Source organism: Ahaetulla prasina, chromosome 17, assembly GCF_028640845.1.
Source record: "Ahaetulla prasina isolate Xishuangbanna chromosome 17, ASM2864084v1, whole genome shotgun sequence".
Classification (NCBI taxonomy): domain Eukaryota; kingdom Metazoa; phylum Chordata; class Lepidosauria; order Squamata; family Colubridae; genus Ahaetulla; species Ahaetulla prasina.
The window spans coordinates 2269834-2293269 of record NC_080555.1 but is presented as its reverse complement, the minus strand read 5'-3'; the positions used below and the strand labels follow the sequence as shown (position 1 = coordinate 2293269).

The 23436-nt window shown below is 48.6% G+C and overlaps 1 protein-coding gene across 2 annotated transcripts in view; it reads right to left on the bottom strand.

Annotated features, from left to right (window-relative positions):
* DENND4B (DENN domain containing 4B) overlaps positions 1-19175 on the bottom strand; it is a 29926-nt gene extending 10751 nt beyond the window's left edge. The window contains exons 1-14 of one of the 2 annotated variants that reach the window (XM_058160455.1): positions 19056-19175; positions 12411-12730; positions 11822-12074; positions 11421-11490; positions 9107-9276; positions 7917-8158; positions 7252-7318; positions 6343-6401; positions 6115-6259; positions 4790-4965; positions 3587-3687; positions 2053-2268; positions 1401-1546; positions 1163-1302 (exon numbers count right to left, since the gene is read on the bottom strand). In XM_058160455.1, the coding sequence (XP_058016438.1) occupies positions 1163-1302; positions 1401-1546; positions 2053-2268; positions 3587-3687; positions 4790-4965; positions 6115-6259; positions 6343-6401; positions 7252-7318; positions 7917-8158; positions 9107-9276; positions 11421-11490; positions 11822-12074; positions 12411-12709 (2084 nt within the window). In that variant the 5' untranslated portion in view covers positions 12710-12730; positions 19056-19175. Of the gene's footprint in view, positions 1-1162; positions 1303-1400; positions 1547-2052; positions 2269-3586; positions 3688-4789; positions 4966-6114; positions 6260-6342; positions 6402-7251; positions 7319-7916; positions 8159-9106; positions 9277-11420; positions 11491-11821; positions 12075-12410; positions 12731-13766; positions 13788-19055 lie in introns of those variants that run through there. The other variant, XM_058160454.1, reaches the window with a different exon arrangement.
* Positions 19176-23436: the final 4261 nt, after the last annotated feature.

Here is a 23436-nt window from a genome sequence, read left to right as displayed (position 1 = left end):
CTTACAACAATGGAGCCCAAACCTGAGTAGGGGGTTAGACTAGAATTCTATTCCATTCCATTCCATTCTGTTCTGTTCTGTTCTATTCTGCTCCTATTCCTATTCCTATTCCTATTCCTATTCCTAATTCTGTTGTGTTCTGTTCTGTTCTGTTGTGTTCTGTTGTGTTGTGTTCTATTCTATTCTATTCTATTCTATTCTATTCTATTCTATTCTATTCTATTCTATTCTTTCTATTCTTTTCTTCTATTCTATTCTACTCCTATTCCTAATTCTGTTCTGTTCTGTTCTATTCTATTCTATTCTATTCTTCTATTCTATTCTACTCCTATTCCTAATTCTATTCTATTCTGTTCTAGTTCTATCCTATATTCCTATTCTATTCTATATTTCTCTTCTCTTCTCCAAAATTCTATTCTATTCTGTTCTGTTCTATTCTATTCTATTTCTATTCTCCAAAATTATTCTATTCTATTCTATTCTATTCTATTCTATTCTATTCTCTACTCTACCCTACTCTATTCTATTCTATACTCTACTCTATTGTCCATTCCATTCCATTCCATCCTTTCAACGCTGTTGTTAATGTTCCGACCCAGCTCCCCAAACACGACAAATCCTCTGACATGAACTCAAAAGATTCCTTTAATTAGGAGCGCCGGCAGCCCCAGCAAAAAGTTTCTCTCGCAGGCTAACAAGTCCGTCTGTCCGGAAGACGAATAGTTGTCTGCCACATTTATTCATCTCCACCCCCCACTGCCTTTTATTCCTCAGAGCTAGGGGTGGGGCCTTGCTAGCAGCAGTGGCTCTTCCGTCCCAAGGACCGGCTCATAGATTTCCACTGCTCTCCTCTCCTCTGCCTTCTGTACATCCGTGCCTCAAGCACTGGACCCAGCTGTTCCTCCTCTTCCTCATCAGTCACCTCCAGACCTCCAGACCTGGGGGCTGTCGACTCTCCATCTGAGGGCTGATGGACGGCCCAGGCTCCGCCTCTGTGTCTCTCTCGCTCTCTCTGCCAGCTCCATTCCCTCTCCCCACTTGGTTGTGCGGATGCTGACCCTGACTCCCACAGACCACAACATTTAACTTCAAATGGTCATTAAACAAACTGTTGGTCTATCTGTTTCTTCCTCGCTGACGGCCACCAGGCTGGGACACTCACTTGTAACACGGGGGTAGCTCCAAGCCGTTGGGCCCAGTGGGTTCTTCGGGGGGCATAATGAAAACCGTGTGTTCACTGCCTTGGGTGTCATCCAGTTCAATCAACGGAGCTTCCTCCGGTTTCTCTAAATCCACCTGTACCTGAAATCAACAAAAAAGAAGAAGGACAAAAAAAGAAATTTAAGCAAACCATCCCGCGAAGGAAACATTTAAGCAAACCCTCCCCCTTTCGCAGCTACCTTGTCGACGCAGGAATCGAAAAACTCCAGGCAAGCATGGCGGTCGCTGACGAAAGAGCATTCCTCGATGAACTGCGTGAAGAGCTGCGTGCGTAAAAGCTGTCCGTAAAATTTGTGGTAGGCTCGATCGCGGGACTTCAGGAAGCCTGTAAGGGATGGAGCGAGCAAGCGAGCGGGTTTAACTTCACGACGGTTCTCGTAGTAATTCTCGCCTTGAGTTTCCAACGGAGCAACGGCAGCAGAGGAAAAGGAGCGGGGCGGAATGAGGAAAACGAGCGCAAAAACTCCATCTCAGACCGATCGGAGAGGGTGTGTGTGTGTCAAACTGGATTTTTTCGCGGGCCAGATCAGCGTTGTAGTTCTCCTCTGCGGGCTGGCTGACGGGGACATGCGAGGGGGACATAGGACGGACGCCTTCTGCAGCACTTTGCCGGCCAAAACGGGACGTGAGGCGGCTGTGTGTATCCCCCCTCCATGTCCCATTTTGGCACCGCAGGCCGGTCGTTTGCTATTTCCAGGTCGGCCCTGTGGGCCAACTTTAAGCAACCCGCGGGCCAGCTTTAAGCAACCCGTGGGCCGAATCCTGCCCACAGGCCTGGAGTTTGACACCCCTGCTCTACAACGTGTAAATCACTCCAAAAATGAGCCTCACCCTGCAGGAAAAACAAACTGCTGGAATCTCGGGTTTTCTCCGAGGGAGCCTGAGTGATGGGCCGGAGGTAGCCGCGATAGCCTTTGAGCAGACAAGCCATGAATCGTAGAAACGCCCCTCGGATGTCCAGTTCCAGCTGCTTCCGGCGTCCGTAGATGACGTCGTAGTCGGTCAGCAGGAATTCCAAGGAGGCCTCCTCTACCGGACGGTTGTACACTACAAAGGAAGGACCAAACCGTTTGTGCACGCCAAAACCTGCCAAATTTGCACGCTCGGATCCAGAGGTGGCCACTTTTAATCCTGGCTTAATATTTTGCACAGAGAATGGCGCTGGGGCTCGGAGAACCTCTGGCAGATACTACCAGGTGGAACGTGAGTTATTTCGAAGCCCCAAACTAGGAATCATGGACCTCGGGCATTCCTGAAACATCGCAAAATTTGGGTGTGTCGCAACTGAGTGTTTCCTTCTACTACCTTTTATCTTATCACACCTGGAATCCTGCGTCCAGGTTTGATCACCGTATGACAAAAAAAAAGAGAGGTTGAGACTTTGGCAAAAGTGCAGAGAAGAGCTAACTAGGAGGATTAAAGGCCTGGAGACGAAAACATAGGAAGAACGGTGGCAGGAATTGGATATGGCCAACCAGTCCAGAGAAAATAAGGACTGGGGGGGGGGACATGAGAGCATTCTTCCAGTATTTGAGGGGCTGCCCCAAAGAGGAGGGGGGTCAACTTATTTTTCAAAGCACCTGAAGGCAGGAGAAGAAATAGCAAAGGATAGAATAGAATAGAATAGAATTTTTTATTGGCCAAGTGTGATTGGACACACAAGGAATTTGTCTTGGTGCAGATGCTCTCAGTGTACATAAAAGAAAAGATACCTTCATCAAGGTACAACATTTACGACACAATTGATGGTTAATATATCAATATATCAATATATATATATAAATAAATATAGAAAAATCAAGGCCTCTGGTGGCTCAGACTGGTAAGACAGTCTGTTATTAACAGCAGCTGCTTGCAATGACTGCAGGTTCAAGCCCCACCAGGCCCAAGGTTGACTCAGCCTTCCATCCTTTATAAGGTAGGTAAAATGAGGACCCAGATTGTTGGGGGGCGGCAATAAAAGTTGACTTTGTATATAATATATACAAAAGGATTAAGACTATTGCTTGACACAGTGTAAGCCGCCCTGAGTCTTCGGAGATGGGCGGGATATAAATGCAAATAAAATAAAAAAATAAAAAAATAAATATAGAGGATGGAAAAACTTCCTAACAGTCAGGACAATTAACCAGTGGAACTGCCTGCCACCGGAAACCGTAGGTCCTACATCTCTGGAAGTTCGTTAAGAAGAGATTGGATTAGCCACCCGTCCGAAACGATATCGGATCTCCTGCATACGAGCAAGGGGGTTGGACTAGAAGACCACCAAGGTCCCTTTCCAGCTCTATTCTGATCGGTTTGATACCCACGCCCACCTTTCGCGCCAAGAACTCGCCCCCCCAACCCCGCCCACCCCGTGACTTACTTTCATCCAGTTGTTGGTACTGGGAGTTTAAGGAGGCCAGGAGCACTTTGCACGGCTTCCGCGGCAGAGCGCGCGACGACAACAGCTTCCGTTCTTCGCACCTGCGCGCACAACAAAGCTGCCCCTACGATTAGTGCCTCCTGCTGGGATCCCCCGGAACGCTAGTATCTCCCGCCCCCGCCCCCCCAACCCCCCCCGCTGCACCCCCTTGCTTATCCGGGGACTCCTCCTTGCCCACTTGTTAGCGATTCAAAGCAATTTTGTCTGTCGTTAAGCTGATGTCGGTTCGGCGAGTTTTTTGCCCCATTGTACGACTCTCCTGGCCCCGGTTGTTCAGTGAATCACTGCAGTCGTTAAATGAAAACTGGCTTCCCCGGTGACTTTGCTTGTTAGAAGGTCGTAAAGACGGTAACATGACCTCCCCCCCCCCCCGGACGCTGTAACCGTCATAACTATGAACCAGTGGCCAAGTGTCAGTTCTGACCACATGACCTCAGGGAAGTTATAACAATAACAATAATAATAATAATAATATAAAAGGGGCCTCTGGTGGCTCAATGGACTAAGTCTGTCTGTTATTAACAGCAGCTGCTTGCAATTACTGCAGGTTCAAGCCCCACCAGGCCCAGGGTTGACTCAGCCTTCCATCCTTTATAAGGTAGGTAAAATGAGGACCCAGATTGTTGGGGGAAATAAAAAGTTGACTTTGTATATAAATATACAAATAGAATGAAGACTATTGCTTGACATAGTGTAAGCCGCCCTGAGTCTTCGGAGAAGGGCGGGATATAAATGCAAAAAATAAAATATAATAATAATAATAATAATCCTATTTGTCAACCTGCCTCAAACAGCTGACAATGCAAGCATATTCCACCGATATCGGTACTCCTCGGCTTACGACCATTTGTTTTGAAGTTACAACGGCGCTGAAAAAGTGTGACGGACAGACCGGTCCTCGCAGTTACGACGGTCGCAGCGCTTGGCCCATTGCTTCGGCGCGTGATCGATCCCCTTTTGCGTCCCTCCCAGCCGGCTTCCCACAAGCAAAGTCAAGGGGTGGGGGGGAAGATAGATTCGCTTAAGGACCATGATTTGCTTAACGGCCGTGGTCGAAACAGTTGTAAAAGCGGACGTGCCTCGCTGAACCACCTGGGGGGGGGGGGGCTCTCCACCCCGAGATTGCAGGATGCGGACACTCACTGGAAGATGGTGTTGGTGTCGAGGTCCACACACATAACGTCATGCGGAGGGTCATAGAGGTCGAAGTAGCTGGAGTGGACCCCCACGATGAAGGGCACAGGGGCACACAGCACGTCGGCCAGGGTGAGTGGGCAGAGGGGGATGTACGGGCACTGCCAGCGCAAGGGGAAGATCATCTGGAGGAAGAAACACAACTGGTTTGCGTGTGTTGTGCGGTGTCGAAGTTCTATCATGAACACCCAGCCAGCCACGTTGGCAACTTTTGAGTTCGCTGAATATTTTTTTTTTTAAAAAAGGCATCACGAAAATGTAACGACAATGCGTATGTAAGTATATCGTATTTTACAGCAGGGGTACCGAAGAAAGTTTTAAGACTTGTGGACTTCAATTCCCAGGATTCCTTAGGAAGTATGCTTTAAGAGGGGTGGACTTCCACTCCCAGAATTCCCCATTTAAGAGGGGTGGACTTCCACTCCCAGAATTCCCCAGCCAGCATGCTTTAAGATAGGTGGACTACCACTCCCAGAATTCCCCATTTAAGATGGGTGGACTTCCACTCCCAGAATTCCCCATTTAAGAGGGGTGGACTTCCACTCCCAGAATTCCCCAGCCAGCATGCTTTAAGATGGGTGGACTTCCACTCCTAGAATTCCCCATTTAAGAGGGGTGGACTTCATTTAAGAGGGCCGGTTTAGCTCACGCTGGTAAAAGCCTGTTATTAAGGCTTATTAAGAACACAGTAGCCTGCAATTACTGCAGGTTCGAGCCCGGCCCAAGGTTGACTCAGCCTTCCATCCTTTATAAGGTAGGTAAAATGAGGACCCAGATTGTTGGGGGGGCAATAAGTTGACTTTGTAAAAATATACAAATAGAATGAGACTATTGCCTTATACACTGTAAGCCGCCCTGAGTCTTCGGAGAAGGGCGGGGTATAAATGTAAACAAAAAAAAAAAAAAAACTCCCAGAATCCCCCAGCCAGCCTCCTTTAAGAGGGGTGGACTTCCACTCCCAGAATCCCCCAGCCAGCATGCTTTAAGATGGGTGGACTTCCACTCCCAGAATTCCCTAGCCAGCCTCCTTTAAGAGGGGTGGACTTCCACTCCCAGAATCCCCCAGCCAGCATGCTTTAAGAGAGGTGGACTTCCACTCCCAGAATCCCCCAGCTAGCATGATCTTTACAATTTGGGGAGACTCATCCCATAGCCAAGGAACAGTGTACAGGGAACCTCCCCAATTTTTCTCTCCATTCTTGAGGTTCCCAGCTCCCCTCCCTCTATTTCTTCCCCTTCCCCTGCCTTCCGGCTTCAAGGCAACGGACACTAACCGAGACCAAAGCTTCTCCGATGCTGGTCAAGACATCCGGCCGCAGCGAATGGATGAGGAGCTTCTGTTCAGTCAGCACAGCCACCATTAGAGCTACGGCGTGTTCAGGGCCCAGGGTCTGCAGGAGGGTGAGAAAGCTGGCCCCGCTGCAAGCAGAAGGGGGAAATAATTATAATTTCCCACTGGCAGAATTTTGGACGCGATTCCGGTCGTCTCGCGTCGTCCTTACCTGAGGGGTAACGGGGACGATACAGGTTGGCACAGGAGCAGGTTGTCGTAGGGCGACATCTAAGAAGCGAAAGACGTATTACCGCATGGGGTGGTCGTGCCCCAAAGTAAAACAATAGTGGAATAGAATAAGACTATATTTACAAAAATGTTTTACAGTGGCACTTCCCACCCACAAGATTGGCAAGAATTAGTAAAAAAAAAAACATTCTCCGATTTGTTGGAAATGTGCAATCGAGTTAGGTTCATACCATCACATGTGGCGGGAGTGCCGAAAAGCTAAAAAAATTCTGGCAGCAAATAAGAAGCTGGTTAGAAGAGATGCTAATGGTCAAAAATAGAGGTTCAAACCAGAATTTTTTCTTATTGGGCATGATGGATGGCAAATAACGATAAAAACGTAACCTACTTAACAGTGCATATATTAACCGCGGCAAGATTAGCATTTGCTCAAAAACGGAAGCGTAAAGAAATAGCCTCAGAAGAAGAAGGAATAAGCAAAATTTACAATTGTGCTTTTTTTTTTTTTTTTTGGCTGACTGTGCAAAGGAACCAGAGTAATATTATTGGCATTGACAAAAAAAAATCAACACCCGTCAATTGCGAATGGCAGCTGGGAATGGCTGACATCCTGCGCCGCGAGAACTTTATAATGTTATTATTTCTTTAACGCTATTAAATAAGAACGTTGGATAAAAAAACAATCTGTCCGTCCTTAGGAAGGACTGGAGAGGTGGCTTAAAATGCCAAATTCAGGCTAAATATCTGGTTGACAATGCAAATGATTACAATAATAATAATTTGGACTCCACAAACGGTACAGCAAAAAAACCCCAAAAACCCCCAAGCAAGTTTCTTTCTTCTTTCCCCAAATTCAACTCCCGTATGCCACTTACGGGCTTCCACTCACCTGAACCAAGATCCGAGGCCTCTGCGGAGATGGGAAAGGGACGTTGTGCATAAAGTGAGAAATATGCCTAAGAAAATAACAGAAAGAGAAAGGAGGAAGACAAGGGTTCAAAATATACAAGCCTATTTTGTAAACGCCAACGATCTCAGCTTGTGAACGGTTGTGATAAGACCAGGGTTGGCGAACCTTTTCGCCACCGAGTCCCCAAACTGGATTGCGTATGCTGGAGCGCTGGAAACCCCAAGACCAGCTGGCTGGAATGCGCATGCCTGGCTGTTTTTTTGGCCGTTTTCCGCTGCTACAGCGCCCGCAAAAGACCAACTGGCCAGCGTGCCAGAAACCAGAAGGGTAGTTAGTGACAGCACTGTGACACAGCGACATGGGGGGGGGGCGAGAATGTCTCAGGGGCGGCGTTTGGGCTGGTGGGAGTGGAGGGAGGGTCTGTCCTGGAGAATGTCAGTTTTCTGGTGAATGGCTTTGGAATGGAGCCTCCACAGCCAGGAGCAGTCTACCGGAGAACATCAGCAGGCCGCGGCACGAATGGGAAAAGCAAGGCCGGTTGTTCCTTCTTACTTTTCTCTTCCCTCCCTCCACCCCATCCCGCCCTGCCTGTGGGCTTCCTTGGGACCCCCTTCTCTGGGCTCCCTCCCCTCCTCCCCACTTACGCCTCGAGGGGCAAGACGTGGGGTCCCGAGATGCTATAACGGTAAAGGAAGGTGAGGAATTTGCGGAAGACGTCGAAGAACGGCCAGTGAGACAAGACGCAGATGCTCTTCCGGGTCTGGATGGACTTGTTGGTGATGGGGCGCCGGTCGACCACTGTGAGGAGGTTGAGGCACACGGACTGCCGGTCGGTGAGGCGGTCTCGGGGAAAGGCCTCGTAAAACTGCATGGCGGCCCCGTAAACCTGGAGTACGGGGAGAGAACGGAGAAGGGTCCTGGGTTATTCCAGACCAGAGGCCTGCAACCTTAAACATTCAAAGAGCCATTTGGACCCGTTTCCCACAAAAAATAAAACACCGGGAGCCACAAAAACCCTTTCCCGTGCCTATTTTTTGAGTGGTCGCAAAAGTAGCCTAGATAGTTGAATTAAACGTTCCGTTTTCTTCCGAAACTTTTCTTTTCTTGGATTTATCCATGACCGGCATACTGGGGGGTTGAAAAACTCAATAAATTGCGTGCCGGCAAGTGTCACACATTGGCGGTTGTGACGCATATTTTGAGGAACAGGGAGCCGCAGCAGAGGTGTGAAAGAGCCACATGCGGCTCTGGAGCCGCAGGTTGCTGACTCCTGTTCCAGACATAGCTCCCTTCGAGTGAGTGCCAGGAAGATCTAGGTAGATTTTTTTGGGTAGTTTTCCGTTTTAAAACAGCCGAAAATATTCAGATACAGGTAGTCCTTGACTTACAAGGATTCATTTAGTGACCGCTTACAAAAGGCCTGAAAAAAAACGGCTGTTTTTTCACACTTTATGACCGCTGCAGCCTCCCTACGGTCACGTGATCCAAACTCAAGACCCTGGGCAACCGGTTCGTATTTATGCCGGTCGCCAGCGTCGGGTGATCCCCCTTTTGCGACCTTCTGCAAGGGTGGGGGGAAGGGCAAGCCAGATTCACTTCACAACCATATTCCTCACTTAATGACGGCGGGGATTCTCTTAAGAAAGGTGGCAAGGAAAGGTTGTGAAAGCCGATGTTTTGCACAGCAACGGAAACGTCGGGCCCGACTGCGGTCGTAAGTCAAGGCAGACCCATACTGAGGTCCAGGGGGTGGATATCTGATGCTTTCTGTGTTTCGGGGGGCCCCACCTGGAACCAGTCCAGGAGAAGTCCCTGTCTTCTGCACCCGCATTACCTTGTCCCCCGAAGCGCCGGTCAACACGAAGGTGGAGAAAATGGGGAGCTGATATTTGGTGTCAGCCGGCCAGCTTTCGATGGTGGCCCCCATGGGCAGGCAGAAGACGGGCACCGATTCGGGGAGCGGGAAAACCTCGTTGTCTTCCTCTGGGAAACGGCTAAGGAGACCTAGAGAGCGAGGGAAACCATCTTGGCTTAATTTTATTAAATAAATAATAATAATAAATAAAAAAACAAGCCATGTTTCACAGGATGGTGAGTTCAGAAATCGGTGTTTTGTTTTTGTTTTTCAAAAAAGATGGTGACTTTTAAGATGGAGGGATGGACTTCAACTCCCAGAATTCCCCAGCCAGCATCCTTTAAGATAGACTTCAACTCCCAGAATTCCCCAGCCAGCATCCTTTAAGATGGACTTCAACTCCCAGAATTCCCCAGCCAGCATCCTTTAAGATGGACTTCAACTCCCAGAATTCCCCAGCCAGCATCCTTTAAGATGGACTTCAACTCCCAGAATTCCCTAGCCAGCATCCTTTAAGATAGACTTCAACTCCCAGAATTCCCCAGCCAGCATCCTTTAAGATAGACTTCAAGTCCCAGAATTCCCCAGCCAGCATCCTTTAAGATGGACTTCAACTCCCAGAATTCCCCAGCCAGCATCCTTTAAGATGGACTTCAACTCCCAGAATTTCCCAGCCAGCATCCTTTAAGATGGACTTCAACTCCCAGAATTCCCCAGCCAGCATCCTTTAAGATGGACTTCAACTCCCAGAATTCCCCAGCCAGCATCCTTTTTGATGGACTTCAACTCCCAGAATTCCCCAGCCAGCATCCTTTAAGATGGACTTCAACTCCCAGAATTCCCCAGCCAGCATCTTTTAAGATGGACTTCAACTCCCAGAATTCCCCAGCCAGCATCCTTTAAGATGGACTTCAACTCCCAGAATTCCCCAGCCAGCATCCTTTAAGATGGACTTCAACTCCCAGAATTCCCCAGCCAGCATCCTTTAAGATGGACTTCAACTCCCAGAATTCCCCAGCCAGCATCCTTTAAGATGGACTTCAACTCCCAGAATTCCCCAGCCAGCATCCTTTAAGATAGACTTCAACTCCCAGAATTCCCCAGCCAGCATCCTTTAAGATGGACTTCAACTCCCAGAATTCCCCAGCCAGCATCCTTTAAGATGGACTTCAACTCCCAGAATTCCCCAGCCAGCATCCTTTAAGATAGACTTCAACTCCCAGAATTCCCCAGCCAGCATCCTTTAAGATGGACTTCAACTCCCAGAATTCCCCACCCAGCATCCTTTAAGATGGACTTCAACTCCCAGAATTCCCCAGCCAGCATCCTTTTTGATGGACTTCAACTCCCAGAATTCCCCAGCCAGCATCCTTTAAGATGGACTTCAACTCCAGAATTCCCCAGCCAGCATCCTTTAAGATGGACTTCAACTCCCAGAATTCCCCAGCCAGCATCCTTTAAGATGGACTTCAACTCCCAGAATTCAGCCAGCATCCTTTAAGATGGACTTCAACTCCCAGAATTCCCCAGCCAGCATCCTTTAAGATGGACTTCAACTCCCAGAATTCCCCAGCCAGCATCCTTTAAGATGGACTTCAACTCCCAGAATTCCCCAGCCAGCATCCTTTAAGATAGACTTCAACTCCCAGAATTCCCCAGCCAGCATCCTTTAAGATGGACTTCAACTCCCAGAATTCCCCAGCCAGCATCCTTTAAGATGGACTTCAACTCCCAGAATTCCCCAGCCAGCATCCTTTAAGATAGACTTCAACTCCCAGAATTCCCCAGCCAGCATCCTTTAAGATGGACTTCAACTCCCAGAATTCCCCAGCCAGCATCCTTTAAGATGGACTTCAACTCCCAGAATTCCCCAGCCAGCATGCCGAGCATGGTTCTTCTTATTTATGTTTATTTTGAAGTTTAATAGTGATTTCCTGTCTCTTAAACCAACAGGATATATTCAGTTATTGATAAGAAAGTAGTAATTCCTGGAAAATTATAATGCGTGGGATGTTTTTAAATCTTTATTCTGATGTCATTTTGATGCTGCTTGAACGATTTCTTTCAAATAATTAAAGGAAAAACAAGAAATAACATATGGTGAAGAGGTGAAAGCATAAACTTCTTCTTCTCTCGACTGGCCCTGCTCTCTGTGCTATGGCAAACTATGGGATGGGCTACTGCATCCCGAGCTTCAGTGGGCCCGCCCTTGAAGACTGTGCCCATCAAATAAACCTCCAAAATCAAAGATTCGTGTAATGAAACTTCTCCATTTTTTGGCACAAACCCTTACCTGCTTCGTAGACCAGGGTGTTCCCTTTAGCGAGCGCCATCTTGTAACAGATGTAAAGGGCTGGACCCCACTTTGGGGAGAGAAGAGAGTAAGACGGGGTGTCAGTCCAACGGAAAAACAGGTGAGACACGACAAACAGGTTGTCTGTCCATCTGCCTTGTCCAACAAGAGACAAAAGCAGGAACACATTTCCCCCTCTCCATAAAAAAATCATGGGGTTGTCTGTCCCCCCACCTCCTCCTGCCAGGGGGGTCAGGAGTTTTCAACACTGGTGCCTCTTTGAGCGTTCAGACAACCCCTTCTAGCATCCACAACGCCGTGGGCCGGGCTGCGAGGGAGTCTCGGGAACGGCCTTCCGAAAGCGCCTGGACGAATAGTTTCTCACCCGGTCTCCGACTCACCATCCCGGCGTTGAGGTTCCTGTCCACCCGGCAGAAAGTGTGGGGCGTGCTCTCCCCTTTGCTGGGCATGATGAGGCAGATGTCCGTGATCCCCAAAGTGCTGTACGCCTGCCCTTCGCTGGCCCGCCGGTACGACAAGAACGTGTGCTGGTGTCCGGGCGCGCCCGAGGCCAGGTTCGCCGAGTGGCTGTAGGGCGTCGTGTCGACGATTTTGTAGCCCGCTTTGGGCTGGTCCTTCCCCCCATAATGCACCCTAAAAAAATAAAATAAAAAAGGTAGGCATGGTCACCCTCCTAGGGAATGGGATAGGGTGAGTGTCGGCAACCTGAGGCTCTGGAGCCGCGTGCAGCTCTTTTATCCCTCTGCTGTGGTTCCCTGTTGGATAAACCCCCCACTGGCTGGCCCCGCCCCTCGTCCTTCCCTCCAGTCCACTGGGTCCAAGTGTCCCTTTTAGTGTTTAAGGTTGCAGGCACCTGGGATACAGTGTCCCTCTCAGGCGGGAAATCCCGGGAGTTATAGTACGGAATCGTCTCCGAAAAAGGGCAGGATAGCTTGTTCTCGGCTCCCTCCCGAACCTTCCGCGACTCACCCCAATTCCACGATGGGGGGTTTATCCCGCCCCCGCCGGTAGCAGATGAACATCTGGGGGTTGTTCAACAGGCTGGTGTTGAGCTCCACGGGCTGCCCGGTGGTGGTCCGATCGATGCAGGTGAAGCCGTGGGGCACCTCTTCGCCTTGCGAGCGGACGATAACAGCCACGTCCACGATGGGCTCGCTCGGGCGGGCCGGACGAGACGCCTGGGTCTCATCCTCCAGCGGTTTGGAGGTGTCCACTAAGCCGGCCACCACGAAGTAGTCTACCAGCTGGGGGGCCCACTCCTCCGCCATGACGGGGGGGGTTCACGGCATCTGCGGCGAAGGGAGAGAAACGAGAGGGTGATGCCAGGAATCAAAGGGCACCCACCATAGGCCAGCTGAGTGTCCGGGCAACGGCGGAAGGTCCGAGCGGAACGTTGAGGGTTGGGTTGCCAGCGGCGAGACCCTTCCCCTCCTCCTCCTCCTCCTCACTTCCTGCCTATCGTTTCTACTTGGATCCAGTTTGAGTCGAAAGCCGGCCGCGAAAACAGGGGGTACGTTTTCTAATCGTAAACACATTCAAAAGAGTTTGAAAAGACAGTTTCAAGAGCATTTGGCTTTAAAAAAAAACAAAAACGAAGAAAGGAAAAGGAAACAGCGAGCGGAAAAAAGAGGTTTTCGAGAGAAGTCTTTTTAAAGAAAACCAAAAAAGGTGAGAAGGCGGTTTTAACCGATTAGCAGAGTTGGATGGGACCTTGTAGGTCATCTAGTCCAACCCACCCCCACCGCCACCCCAGCCCAAGCGGACATATTAAAAAGAGTTTTAAAAGAAGTTGATAACGTGTTTTTTTAAAAAAAAAAAAATTAAGAGGGAGGGGGAAAAAAAAGGAAACGGTGAAAAAAAAAAGTTTTAGAGTCGCTTTGGAAAAAAGAAGTTGAAGAAAGAAATGATAAGAGAGTATTCTTTTAAACCATAAAAATAAAAAAAAGAGAAACGCAGAAATATTTTCTATCGAAACACGTTGAAAAAGAGTGAAAAAGGAAGTTTAAAGAGTATTTTTTTAAAAAAAAAAAAGAGAGAGAAAAGAATTAAAACAAACAAACCATTCTCTCTTTGAATAATAAGTTTGCCAGCCTTGCTTTGGATTGGCACCGTCCCTGCACTAACTGGGAGTCCAGCTCCCATCGCTCCAACAGCCGCCTCAAGAACCATGGGATCTGGAGTCCCCCCTTCCTCCTCCCCCCCAATGCCTTTTCTTCTCAGCTGTCACCCTGTGCCAACCAACTGGCGCTAGGTGCCACCTGCGCCCAGCTACCCACCGCCCAGCTTCCCAAACTGCCGATGCCAAAGGAAGGGAGGGCGCAATACCCGGCTTCCCAGGACCCCCCCCTCAAACGCCTCTGGAACCCTCTGCCCCAAACCGATGGGTCTTCGGTGCAGAAAGGAGAAGCGTCGTGACGTGGGGCGCCAACGGCTCAGATTGTGTGTGTTTGTGTGTGTGGTTTTTTTTTTTTTTGCAGTGAACGCACAACGCCAGGGAAGGGCTGGGCGAGTCGAAAGAGGAAATTGCCCGTTTCTCATTTCTTGAGTTTGCTAAAAAAAATGAAAATTTTCCCTCCCCTGAGATTTATTCAGAGTAAAAGTCACGTTCTCCAACCAGGCGCAAAACCGACAGCCGGCATAGACTCTGTGCATGCTCAGAGGCACGGAAAGACACACACACACACATACCCGCTTGGGTGAAAACGAAGAGCTGGGGAAAAAAAAAAAGGGAAAAATATATATATATGAAAAAAAAAACGAAGCAAGGAAAATATAAAGGGGTCGTTTAAGGAGACGGGGAGGATTAACGTTCCCGGTTTGTGGAAAATTTGTCCTCGGCAAACAGGGAGGGGCACTTTTCTCCTTGAAGGGCTGCTACTTTTCTGCTTGCGGGGAGCTTTATTTTATTTTATTTTATTTTAATGTGGACCCTCCTTCCCTGAATTAAAGGGGCTCAACTTGCTGGAGAACAATATTAAGGAGACGGGGAGAGCAAAAAAATTCCCTGCTCATTGAAAGTTAGGCACTTTTCCTCCTTGAAGGGTTATATTTCTGCTTGCAGGGGGCTGGTTTACCGAGGTGGACCCCCCCCCTTTTCTGAATTAATGGGGGTCTCAACTACAAAAGAACAATCGTAATGAGACAAGAGACCAAAGATTCTCTGCTCGTCAAAAACTTGGTACTTTTCTCCTTCAAATGCTACATTTCTGCTTGCGGGGGGCTGGTTTTTTCAAGATGGGCCCTCCTTCTGTGAATGAATGGAGGTCTCCATGGCTGGAGAACCATAATAAGGTGACAGGGAGGGCAAATATTCCCGGCTCATTGAAAGTTTTCTCCTTGAAGGGCTATTTTTCTGCTTGCGAGGATGCACAGAAAATGCTGTTTTTCCCCTTCTTTCAAGGGCAGCCGCCGTTCTCTGCCTGCCCCTCTGCCAGTGCCAATGTGTCACAATGCTATTTTTGGGCCTGGCACAACGACAATTCACACCTCCACCACCCATCACCTGGCTGGGGAAAAACGGGAACACACCAGCGCGTGTTTCGCAAGCGTCACCCGAGCTGACCGCCTCGCTCGGGGCCTGCAGCAAAAACTACAGGTACTCCTCGACTTACGACCCAACAGGGAACCCTGAGATTCCTCTCATTGCTAAGCGAGACGTTTCTTAAATGTGAGTTTTTTAATGACCTTTCTGGCCACCCTTGTTAAAAGTTCATTAAGTTACTAATCCGGTCGTTAAGTGAATTTGGCTTTCCCCCCCATCAGAAAGGGGGGGAAAAGGGGATCAGGTGACACCGAGGAGGACTGTCGTAAGTATGAAACCATCAGCCAAGCCTCTGAATTTTGATCGGCTGATGGTGTTCCCAAGGGCTCCAAAACGCCTTTTACAGTCATAAATCTATTTTTTTTTTGGTTAACTTTGAACGGTCATTAAACAAGCTGCTACTGTAAGTCGAGGACTATCCCGTCATCCGTTCTCTATTTATTATTTTGTGTTTATTTCTTGATTTTGCAAAAAAAAGACACACACTGGAGACCCCCGTAGGCCAGATCAGCAGCCAGAAAAGGGGGTAGGTGGGCTTCGGCGACCGGCTCTACCCTTTGAAATTCCTGCCTGTAAATTGCACCAGGAATCTCGTGCAACTAAAAACGACAATCACAACGCTCAATGCTATTGTGGATTTCTCGGGATTCTCCGAAGTCAGAGCACAAAAAAATTCGGGGTCACAATGGGGTTGTTTTTACTTTTTTTTTTTAAGCAAAGTCTGCATTTTTATAGGGTCGCCTGGGTGGAAATTCCCCGCAGGTAGACAACTAGCAAGTCCAGGAAAATGGCTCATTTTTTAAATTGCATCGACATCCGCTTCCGGCGGTAACACAGGGCAAACCACAGATCTGAGGTGGGTTTTCCGGCAGGCAGCCGAGACAGAACCTACATTAAACCACGATGCTCAAACTTTTGGGGTGTCTAAGGTACTCCTTAAGTCCTTCCCCTCGAACCCTGAACCCTGTTTGCAGTCGGTACCCATTTCTCTCCGAACACATCCTGGTTTTACGCTCCTTTGGCCACCGTCCTGGCTGTGCACGCAAGCCTCAATTTTACTCCGATCCCGGCTTCCGACCGATCTGCACGCTCCCCCTGCGAGGGAGGCCAGCCTGCAACAGGTTTCATTCTTTTTAAAAAAACACACGCTAACCCGGAGGGTCTTCAGCTAAATGCTTCAGATAAAAACGCTTTTTAAATTCAATTGTTTTTATTTCTCCAAAAAAAAAACCCACGAAACTGACATTCGCACGCAGAACCCTCTTTGGGTTGTTGGTTTGTTGTTTTTTTTGCACGCGCCAGGAGTGGATTCAGCCAAAACGACACTCGGACGCAATGCAGATCTTGCAAAAAGGGTTTTTTTTTTGCTAGCAAAAATAGATTTTTTAAAAAAAAGCCATTTATGGTCCAGGTTGGGCCGTCCGGAAACTGGACGAAAAAAGACAGGAAGTTTTACCCAGTAAAAGTGAAAGTAAGGAAAAACGACGTATCACTTATGACGGATTAGTGTGTAAGAGAGAGAGTGGGAGTGCAAGACGTAGAGGCTGACCCTTCCACACCTCTCCTGCGTGTGCAAACTGTGATTACAGACAGTTCTTGACTTAACGCCCGTAACTGAGGCCAAAAATTTCTGTCGGTAAGCGAAACATTGAAGGGAGTTGCGATCTTTCCTGCCACCGTTGTTAAGTGAATCTAGACTCGAGGACGATGTAAAACGGCACAGCACCAAAGGAAATAGGCACGGGGAAGGAAGAGGGAATAAAACAACCACAACAACCCCAAGATCAATTCTTAACCCATGCTGCACAACCGGCGGAGTGGTGGGGTGGCCTAGAGGTGGAGCCTCTCGCCTCACAAATCGGGAGGCTGTGAGTTCGATCCTAGGTAAAGGCAGATATTTCTCTCTCTCTGGGCACAATGAGAACATTATCTGCCGAATATAATTCCGTACTGGTGACAGGAAAGGCGTCTGGCCAGTAAAACACTCGGCTCTATTTGGGTGTCCTGACTCCACCCGGCAAGGGATTATTAAATGACCAACAAAAAACAACATTATACAACCAGCTCAACACCAGGAAATTGGAAAACAGAGAAAATACTCAGCTCCATTCGGGTGCCCTGACTCCACCCCGCAAGGGATTATTAAACAACCAACAACAACAACATTATACAACTAGCTCAACACAACGAAAGTGGAAAGAAGGGACCCAAAATGCTTCTATATTTATACAATTTGCTGGCTGGGAGTTGAAGTCCCCCAGGTCTTAAAGGGGCCAAGATTGGGAAAACTTACCCTGAAACTTTTGAGCAAATTCTTGTTTTTTTTAATCTACCCTCTGCTGAAGTATGCTCAGTGTTTAAACTCTGCACATGCCCAGAGAGCCAGTCTGACATGATGCGCACGGCCTAGGATTGAATTTGGAAATTAAATCCCGTTTTGGGTGGTTTTTTTTTTTCCAGTGGGAAGGAGCGACAGAGGGCCAAGAATCCTTAGAAACAGGTTGTCCTTGACTTACGACCAGAACCGAACCCCCAAACGCCCGTTGCTAAGCGAGACTGTCAAGTTTCACCCGCTCGGACCTTTCTCGCCCCAGCCGTTCCACGGATCGCTGCGGTTCTTAAGTGAGTCGCAGGGTTGTTCAGCGAACCCCGGCTCCCCCCCATCCGAAGGTCGCCAAAGGGGATCGCATTTTGCGACCGCCGTAAATGCGAGTCAGTTGCCAAGCATCCGAATTTCGATCAGGTGAACGCGGGGCGGGGGCAGGAGGGGAAAATGCTGCGACGGCCGTTCAGCATGAAAAACGGTCCTTTTTCTCCCCCCTCCCCCAGCCGCATCGTAACTTCGAACGGTCACTAAGCGAAACTTTGGAAGGACCACCCGTCCTGGCTTAAGGGAAGTTGGAAAATTATTTTTTAGGAGACAAATCGGGGGGGAAATGAATGGATGAATGCAGAGTTAGTTGGAGGAGAGGGGGGTCTCTCAATGGGGTACTAGGGGAGGGGGAGGAAAGGGGGGGGCAAAAGGGGCGGGGCTTAGCTCCTTGGCATCCAGCGCAGGTGCCCGTCTCAAAGCAGGAAGTCAAATTTTGGCTTCGAGTTTTATTCTTTGGGGTGTGTGTGTGTGTGTGTGGAAAGAAGATCAAAAATGGAACCGAAAAACCCACAACCACACCTGTTCGCCCACCGCGAAACCACCTGCCCAACACGTTGGCGCTGTTGCCGCTCCCCCCTTGTTTTTTTGTTTTTTTGTTTCACCCCCAAAAACAACCCATTATGAAACCCAGCCAGCGGGTAACCCCCTCTTAAAAAAAGGGGGGTCGCCGCGCTACTCTTTGGCCCATCATCCCCAGCAAGGTCTAGGAAAGCCTCCTCCCCACCACCTCCCTTTCTCCTTCCCCAAGGCTGAGCTCAGATAGACTGCCCTGGCACCCAGAGGCTCCACCCTGGCAGGGCAAGGCGAGGGATGGAAAGAGGTGGTGGGGGTTGTTGTTGTGGGGGTTGTGTAAGGAAGGAAGGGGAGGAAAAAAAATAAATATATTGAAGAGCTGGGCAGAGAATGAATCTGGAGGGGGGAGGGCAGGATCCCATCCTCCCCGGCCGGTTACTCCCCCCCATGTCCCCTCCCCGCCGTGCACGATGGGCCCCCTGATCCAAGGCAACCCCCAAAGCGCAATGCAACAGCTCTCCAAACAGGAAAAACAACAACCCCAAATTGAAGGAAGGAAGGAAGGAGGGCTGGGGGAGAAATTGCAAGGAGGGGGGGGGTTCCTCCCTGCAAGCAGAAGACACCCCCCCACCGGTTTTCCCAGGCCAGAGTCAGCTGAGTAGGGAGGGAGGGGCACAAGGGAAGGGGGGGAGGGTCTCCCCTCCTCGCCCCGGGTTGCAAAAAAAAAAAAAAATTTGCAAACATTTTTGCACCGTTGCAATTCCAGCTGGCTCATCATTGCAATGGGGGAGGGGGAAAAAAAAAGGGGGGGGGAGACCCCCTCTCCCCCAGATTGCAAAAGAGGGAGGGGGGGGACCGCGGGAGCCCCGGCGTGGCGCCTTGCACACGTTGCACGCCTGCCACCTACCTGTGCAAAAAAACTTCAGCCCTGCCTCTCCTGCCTTTTGCAAAGCTCCAGACTCGCCATTTGCCCGCTCTGGCCCTGGCCCGGGCTCGGCTCGCTGGCTGGCTGGCTTGCGTGTGTGTGTGTGGGGGGGGGGAATAAAATAAATAAATAAATAAATAGAAGGGGGCCGGGGCGCCCTCCAGCGGCCAGGAGGACCTCCTGCCCTCCCTGCTATTTTTAACCCGTGCCCAGCCCACTTCGGGTGGGTGGATTGCACGTGTGAAGGAGGGGTTGCGCGTGGGAATCGACGCGGGTGGAGAGAAAATAAAACACCTTCTTCTCCTTCTCCTCCTCCTCCTCCTCCTCCTCCTTCCTCTTCTTTTCCTCCTCCTCCTTCTCCTCCTCCTCTTCTCCTTCTCCTTCTTCTTCTTCCTCTTCTTTTCCTCCTCTTCCTCCTTCTCCTCCTCCTCCTCCTCTTCTCCTTCTCCTTCTTCTTCTTCTTCTTCCTCCTCCTCCTCCTCCTCCTCCTCCTCTTCTTTTCTCGTTCTTCTCCTTCTCCTTCTCCTTCTCCTTCTCCTTCTCCTTCTTCTTCCTCTCTTCCTCCTCCTCCTCCTCTTCCTCCTCCTCCTCCTCCTCTTCTTTCTCCTTCTTCTCCTTCTACTCTTCCTCCTCCTCCTCCTCTTCTTTTCCTCTTCTTTTCCTCCTCCTCCTCCTCCTCTCCTCTTCTTCTCCTCCTCCTCCTGCTCTTTTCTCCTTCTCCTCCTTCTCCTCCTTCCTCTCCTTCTCCTCCTCCTCCTCCTCCTCCTCTTCTTCTGCTCCTCCTCCTCCTCCTCTCCTCTTCTCCTCCTCCTCCTGCTCTTTTCTCCTTCTCCTCCTTCTCCTCCTTCCTCTCCTTCTCCTCCTCCTCCTCCTCCTCCTCTTCTTCTCCTCCTCCTCCTGCTCTTTTCTCCTTCTCCTCCTTCTCCTCCTTCCTCTCCTCCTCCTCCTCCTCCTCCTCTCCTCTTCTTCAACAAATTCTAGGTTCTTGGGTTGGACCTGGAGAAATTAAGCCCTCCCCCCCCCGAGGGATGGGGGACCACTAGGAGATCCCAAAAGAAGGTCTCTTGATTATTTTTTGCAATGGGATTGGGCCCCCGGGGGAAGTGAAAACCCGGGAGCAAACATTTGTAAAGTTGTGGGGGAGGGAATAGAATGAAAGCAAAAGGATGCAAGGGCTGGAGCCTGATTTTTATCTGCAATGAAAGCACTCTGTATATGCTCTATTGTGGTGTGTCCAATTTTGAACCAAATCATAGGTGCCTGGCAGGATTTTTTTTTGTCTCAGTGGGTTTTCTGTTTCCTGGGCCAAAAGACCCTTCTATTCTTCGGATGGAGACCCTCATTTTTGCTTATTTTGTATTTTTAAATCCAAATTTCTTTTCTATAAATAATTGTATGGAAGGTGGCTTGTGTACGGGCGCCCTCTAGTGGAATGTTGAAGGAACAAGCACTTCTGCAACGTTTGGGGTTCTTAAAACGGTGTGTGGGACTACGGCTCCATTATCCACTGCCAGTGTGACCAGTTTGGGAGGCCCAGGACGACTTGACCTCTGAGAGGAGCTGTGGGCCACCCTAGCTGGGGATTTGGGGACCTGAAGCCCGGCCCATTGACTCAGTGGTTGAAGTAGCAGAGGGAATCAAATTTGTAAGCTTTAGTCATCCATTAATTCATTGGTTTATTTTAATCTTAATTTTTATTTTCGGCCGATAAAGTTTAGGCACAAAAAGGCATTTCCAGTTTTCACCTGCATTTCTTAACTTATTTCTTTCATCTTAATTTTTTTTTTAAACTACAGTATTTGGATGCAAAGATGCAACTTGAGTTTTCTCCTCCTTCCTTCCTTTCCTTTCTTCTTTCTTTCCTTGTCTCTTTCTCTCTTTCTTTCTTCTTTCCTTCTCTCTTTCTCTTCCTTCCTTCCTTCCTTTCATTCATTCCTCTTCTTTCCTTCTCTCTCTTCCTCCTCCTCCTTCTCCTCCTCCTCCTCCTGCTCTTTCTCCTTCTCCTCCTTCTCCTCCTCCTCCTTCTCCTCCTCCTCCTCCTCCTCCTCTTCTTCTCCCCCTCCTGCTCTTTCTCCTTCTCCTCCTTCTCCTCCTTCCTCTCCTCCTCCTCCTCCTCTCCTCCTCCTCCTCTTCTTCAACAAATTCTAGGTTCTTGGGTTGGACCTGGAGAAATTAAGCCCTCCCCCCCCCGAGGGATGGGGGACCACTAGGAGATCCCAAAAGAAGGTCTCTTGATTATTTTTTGCAATGGGATTGGGCCCCCGGGGGAAGTGAAAACCCGGGAGCAAACATTTGTAAAGTTGTGGGGGAGGGAATAGAATGAAAGCAAAAGGATGCAAGGGCTGGAGCCTGATTTTTATCTGCAATGAAAGCACTCTGTATATGCTCTATTGTGGTGTGTCCAATTTTGAACCAAATCATAGGTGCCTGGCAGGATTTTTTTTTGTCTCAGTGGGTTTTCTGTTTCCTGGGCCAAAAGACCCTTCTATTCTTCGGATGGAGACCCTCATTTTTGCTTATTTTGTATTTTTAAATCCAAATTTCTTTTCTATAAATAATTGTATGGAAGGTGGCTTGTGTACGGGCGCCCTCTAGTGGAATGTTGAAGGAACAAGCACTTCTGCAACGTTTGGGGTTCTTAAAACGGTGTGTGGGACTACGGCTCCATTATCCACAGCCAGTGTGACCAGTTTGGGAGGCCCAGGACGACTTGACCCTCTGAGAGGAGCTGTGGGCCACCCTAGCTGGGGATTTGGGGACCTGAAGCCCGGCCCATTGACTCAGTGGTTGAAGTAGCAGAGGGAATCAAATTTGTAAGCTTTAGTCATCCATTAATTCATTGGTTTATTTTAATCTTAATTTTTATTTTCGGCCGATAAAGTTTAGGCACAAAAAGGCATTTCCAGTTTTCACCTGCATTTCTTAACTTATTTCTTTCATCTTAATTTTTTTTTTAAACTACAGTATTTGGATGCAAAGATGCAACTTGAGTTTTCTCCTCCTTCCTTCCTTTCCTTTCTTCTTTCTTTCCTTGTCTCTTTCTCTCTTTCTTTCTTCTTTCCTTCTCTCTTTCTCTTCCTTCCTTCCTTCCTTTCATTCATTCCCTCTTTCTTTCCTTCTTCCTTTCTCTCTCTCTCGCTTTCTTTCCTTCTCTTTCTCTTTCTCTCTCTTTCTTCTTTCCTTCTATTTCTCTCTCTTTCTTCCCTTCCTCCTTTCTTTCTTTCTTTCTTTTCTTTCTTTCTCTCTCTCTCTCTCTCTCTCTCCCTTCCCCTTCCTTCCTTCCTTCTCTTTCTCTCTCCCTTCCTTCCTTCCTTCCTTCCTTCCTTCCTTCCTTCCTTCCTTCCTTCCTTTTCCTTTCTCTCTCTCTCTCTCTCCCTCCTTCCCTTCCCTTCTTTCTTTTCTTTCGTCCTTTCCTTCCCATTTCCTCCCTCTCCTTCCTTCCTATCTTCTTTCCGTCCTTCCTTCCTTTCTCTTTCTTTCTCCCTCTCTCCTCCTTCCCTTCCTCCCTCCCTTTCTTTTCCTTTCTCCCTCCCTCCCTCTGTTCTAACTTCCTATTAGTTGACATCAAGTCTTTTTATTGCTGCACAAAGTTTTTAATAATAATCACATGCAAACAAGCAAACACGGCATTATTGTATGTTGACACTGACAGGTGCTGGATTGTCCGTTCTGCTGCAGCCCACAAAGCAAACTACTCCTAAAATGGGTTTTATAAACTTTATAAACCGATTCCCAGGTTCGCTGAGTTTTTCTTTCCTCACTACGGCCTCCTGCTCTGCTTGTGTGCCGTGTCCTTCTCTAAACCATAAACTTGCTTGTTTAGCATCCTTCTGATGAAAATTGTCTTTTGGCCGGCCTTTCTCAAAAAAGACAGAAAATTGAAAATGTGAATTATAATAATAATAATTATTTGAGTTGTGCCAGTGAGCTGGGAGAATTTTTAAAAAAAATCCAACTAGCAAGTTTGGTCGTGCCTTTCTCTTGCCTACAAAGGCCAAGGGGGTTTGGGGGGGGGGGGAGAGAGAGAAGAATTTCTCAAGTATCCAAACAAGAATTTTTTAAGGAAGTGGATTTTAGTTCCCATCAACTTACGTCTCTCCTTCTCATTGCAAGAGGGCTCGGTTGCTCCAGAACTTCCCCGTTTGGCCATTTCTCCATTTAAAGTAAAAAAAACCTAGGCGCTCCCGCCTCCCTTAAAAAAATAAAACAAAACTATATTTCTTGGGGGAGAAAAAAAATGGAAGAAAGAAAAAAAAACATTTTTGGCTACACTGAATGGACTTTGGTGTAACTGACATTCTTTTGAAATGAAATGAAATCTATTTCCCCCCACCTTCTGGCTGCTGTCATTTCTGTGCCATTA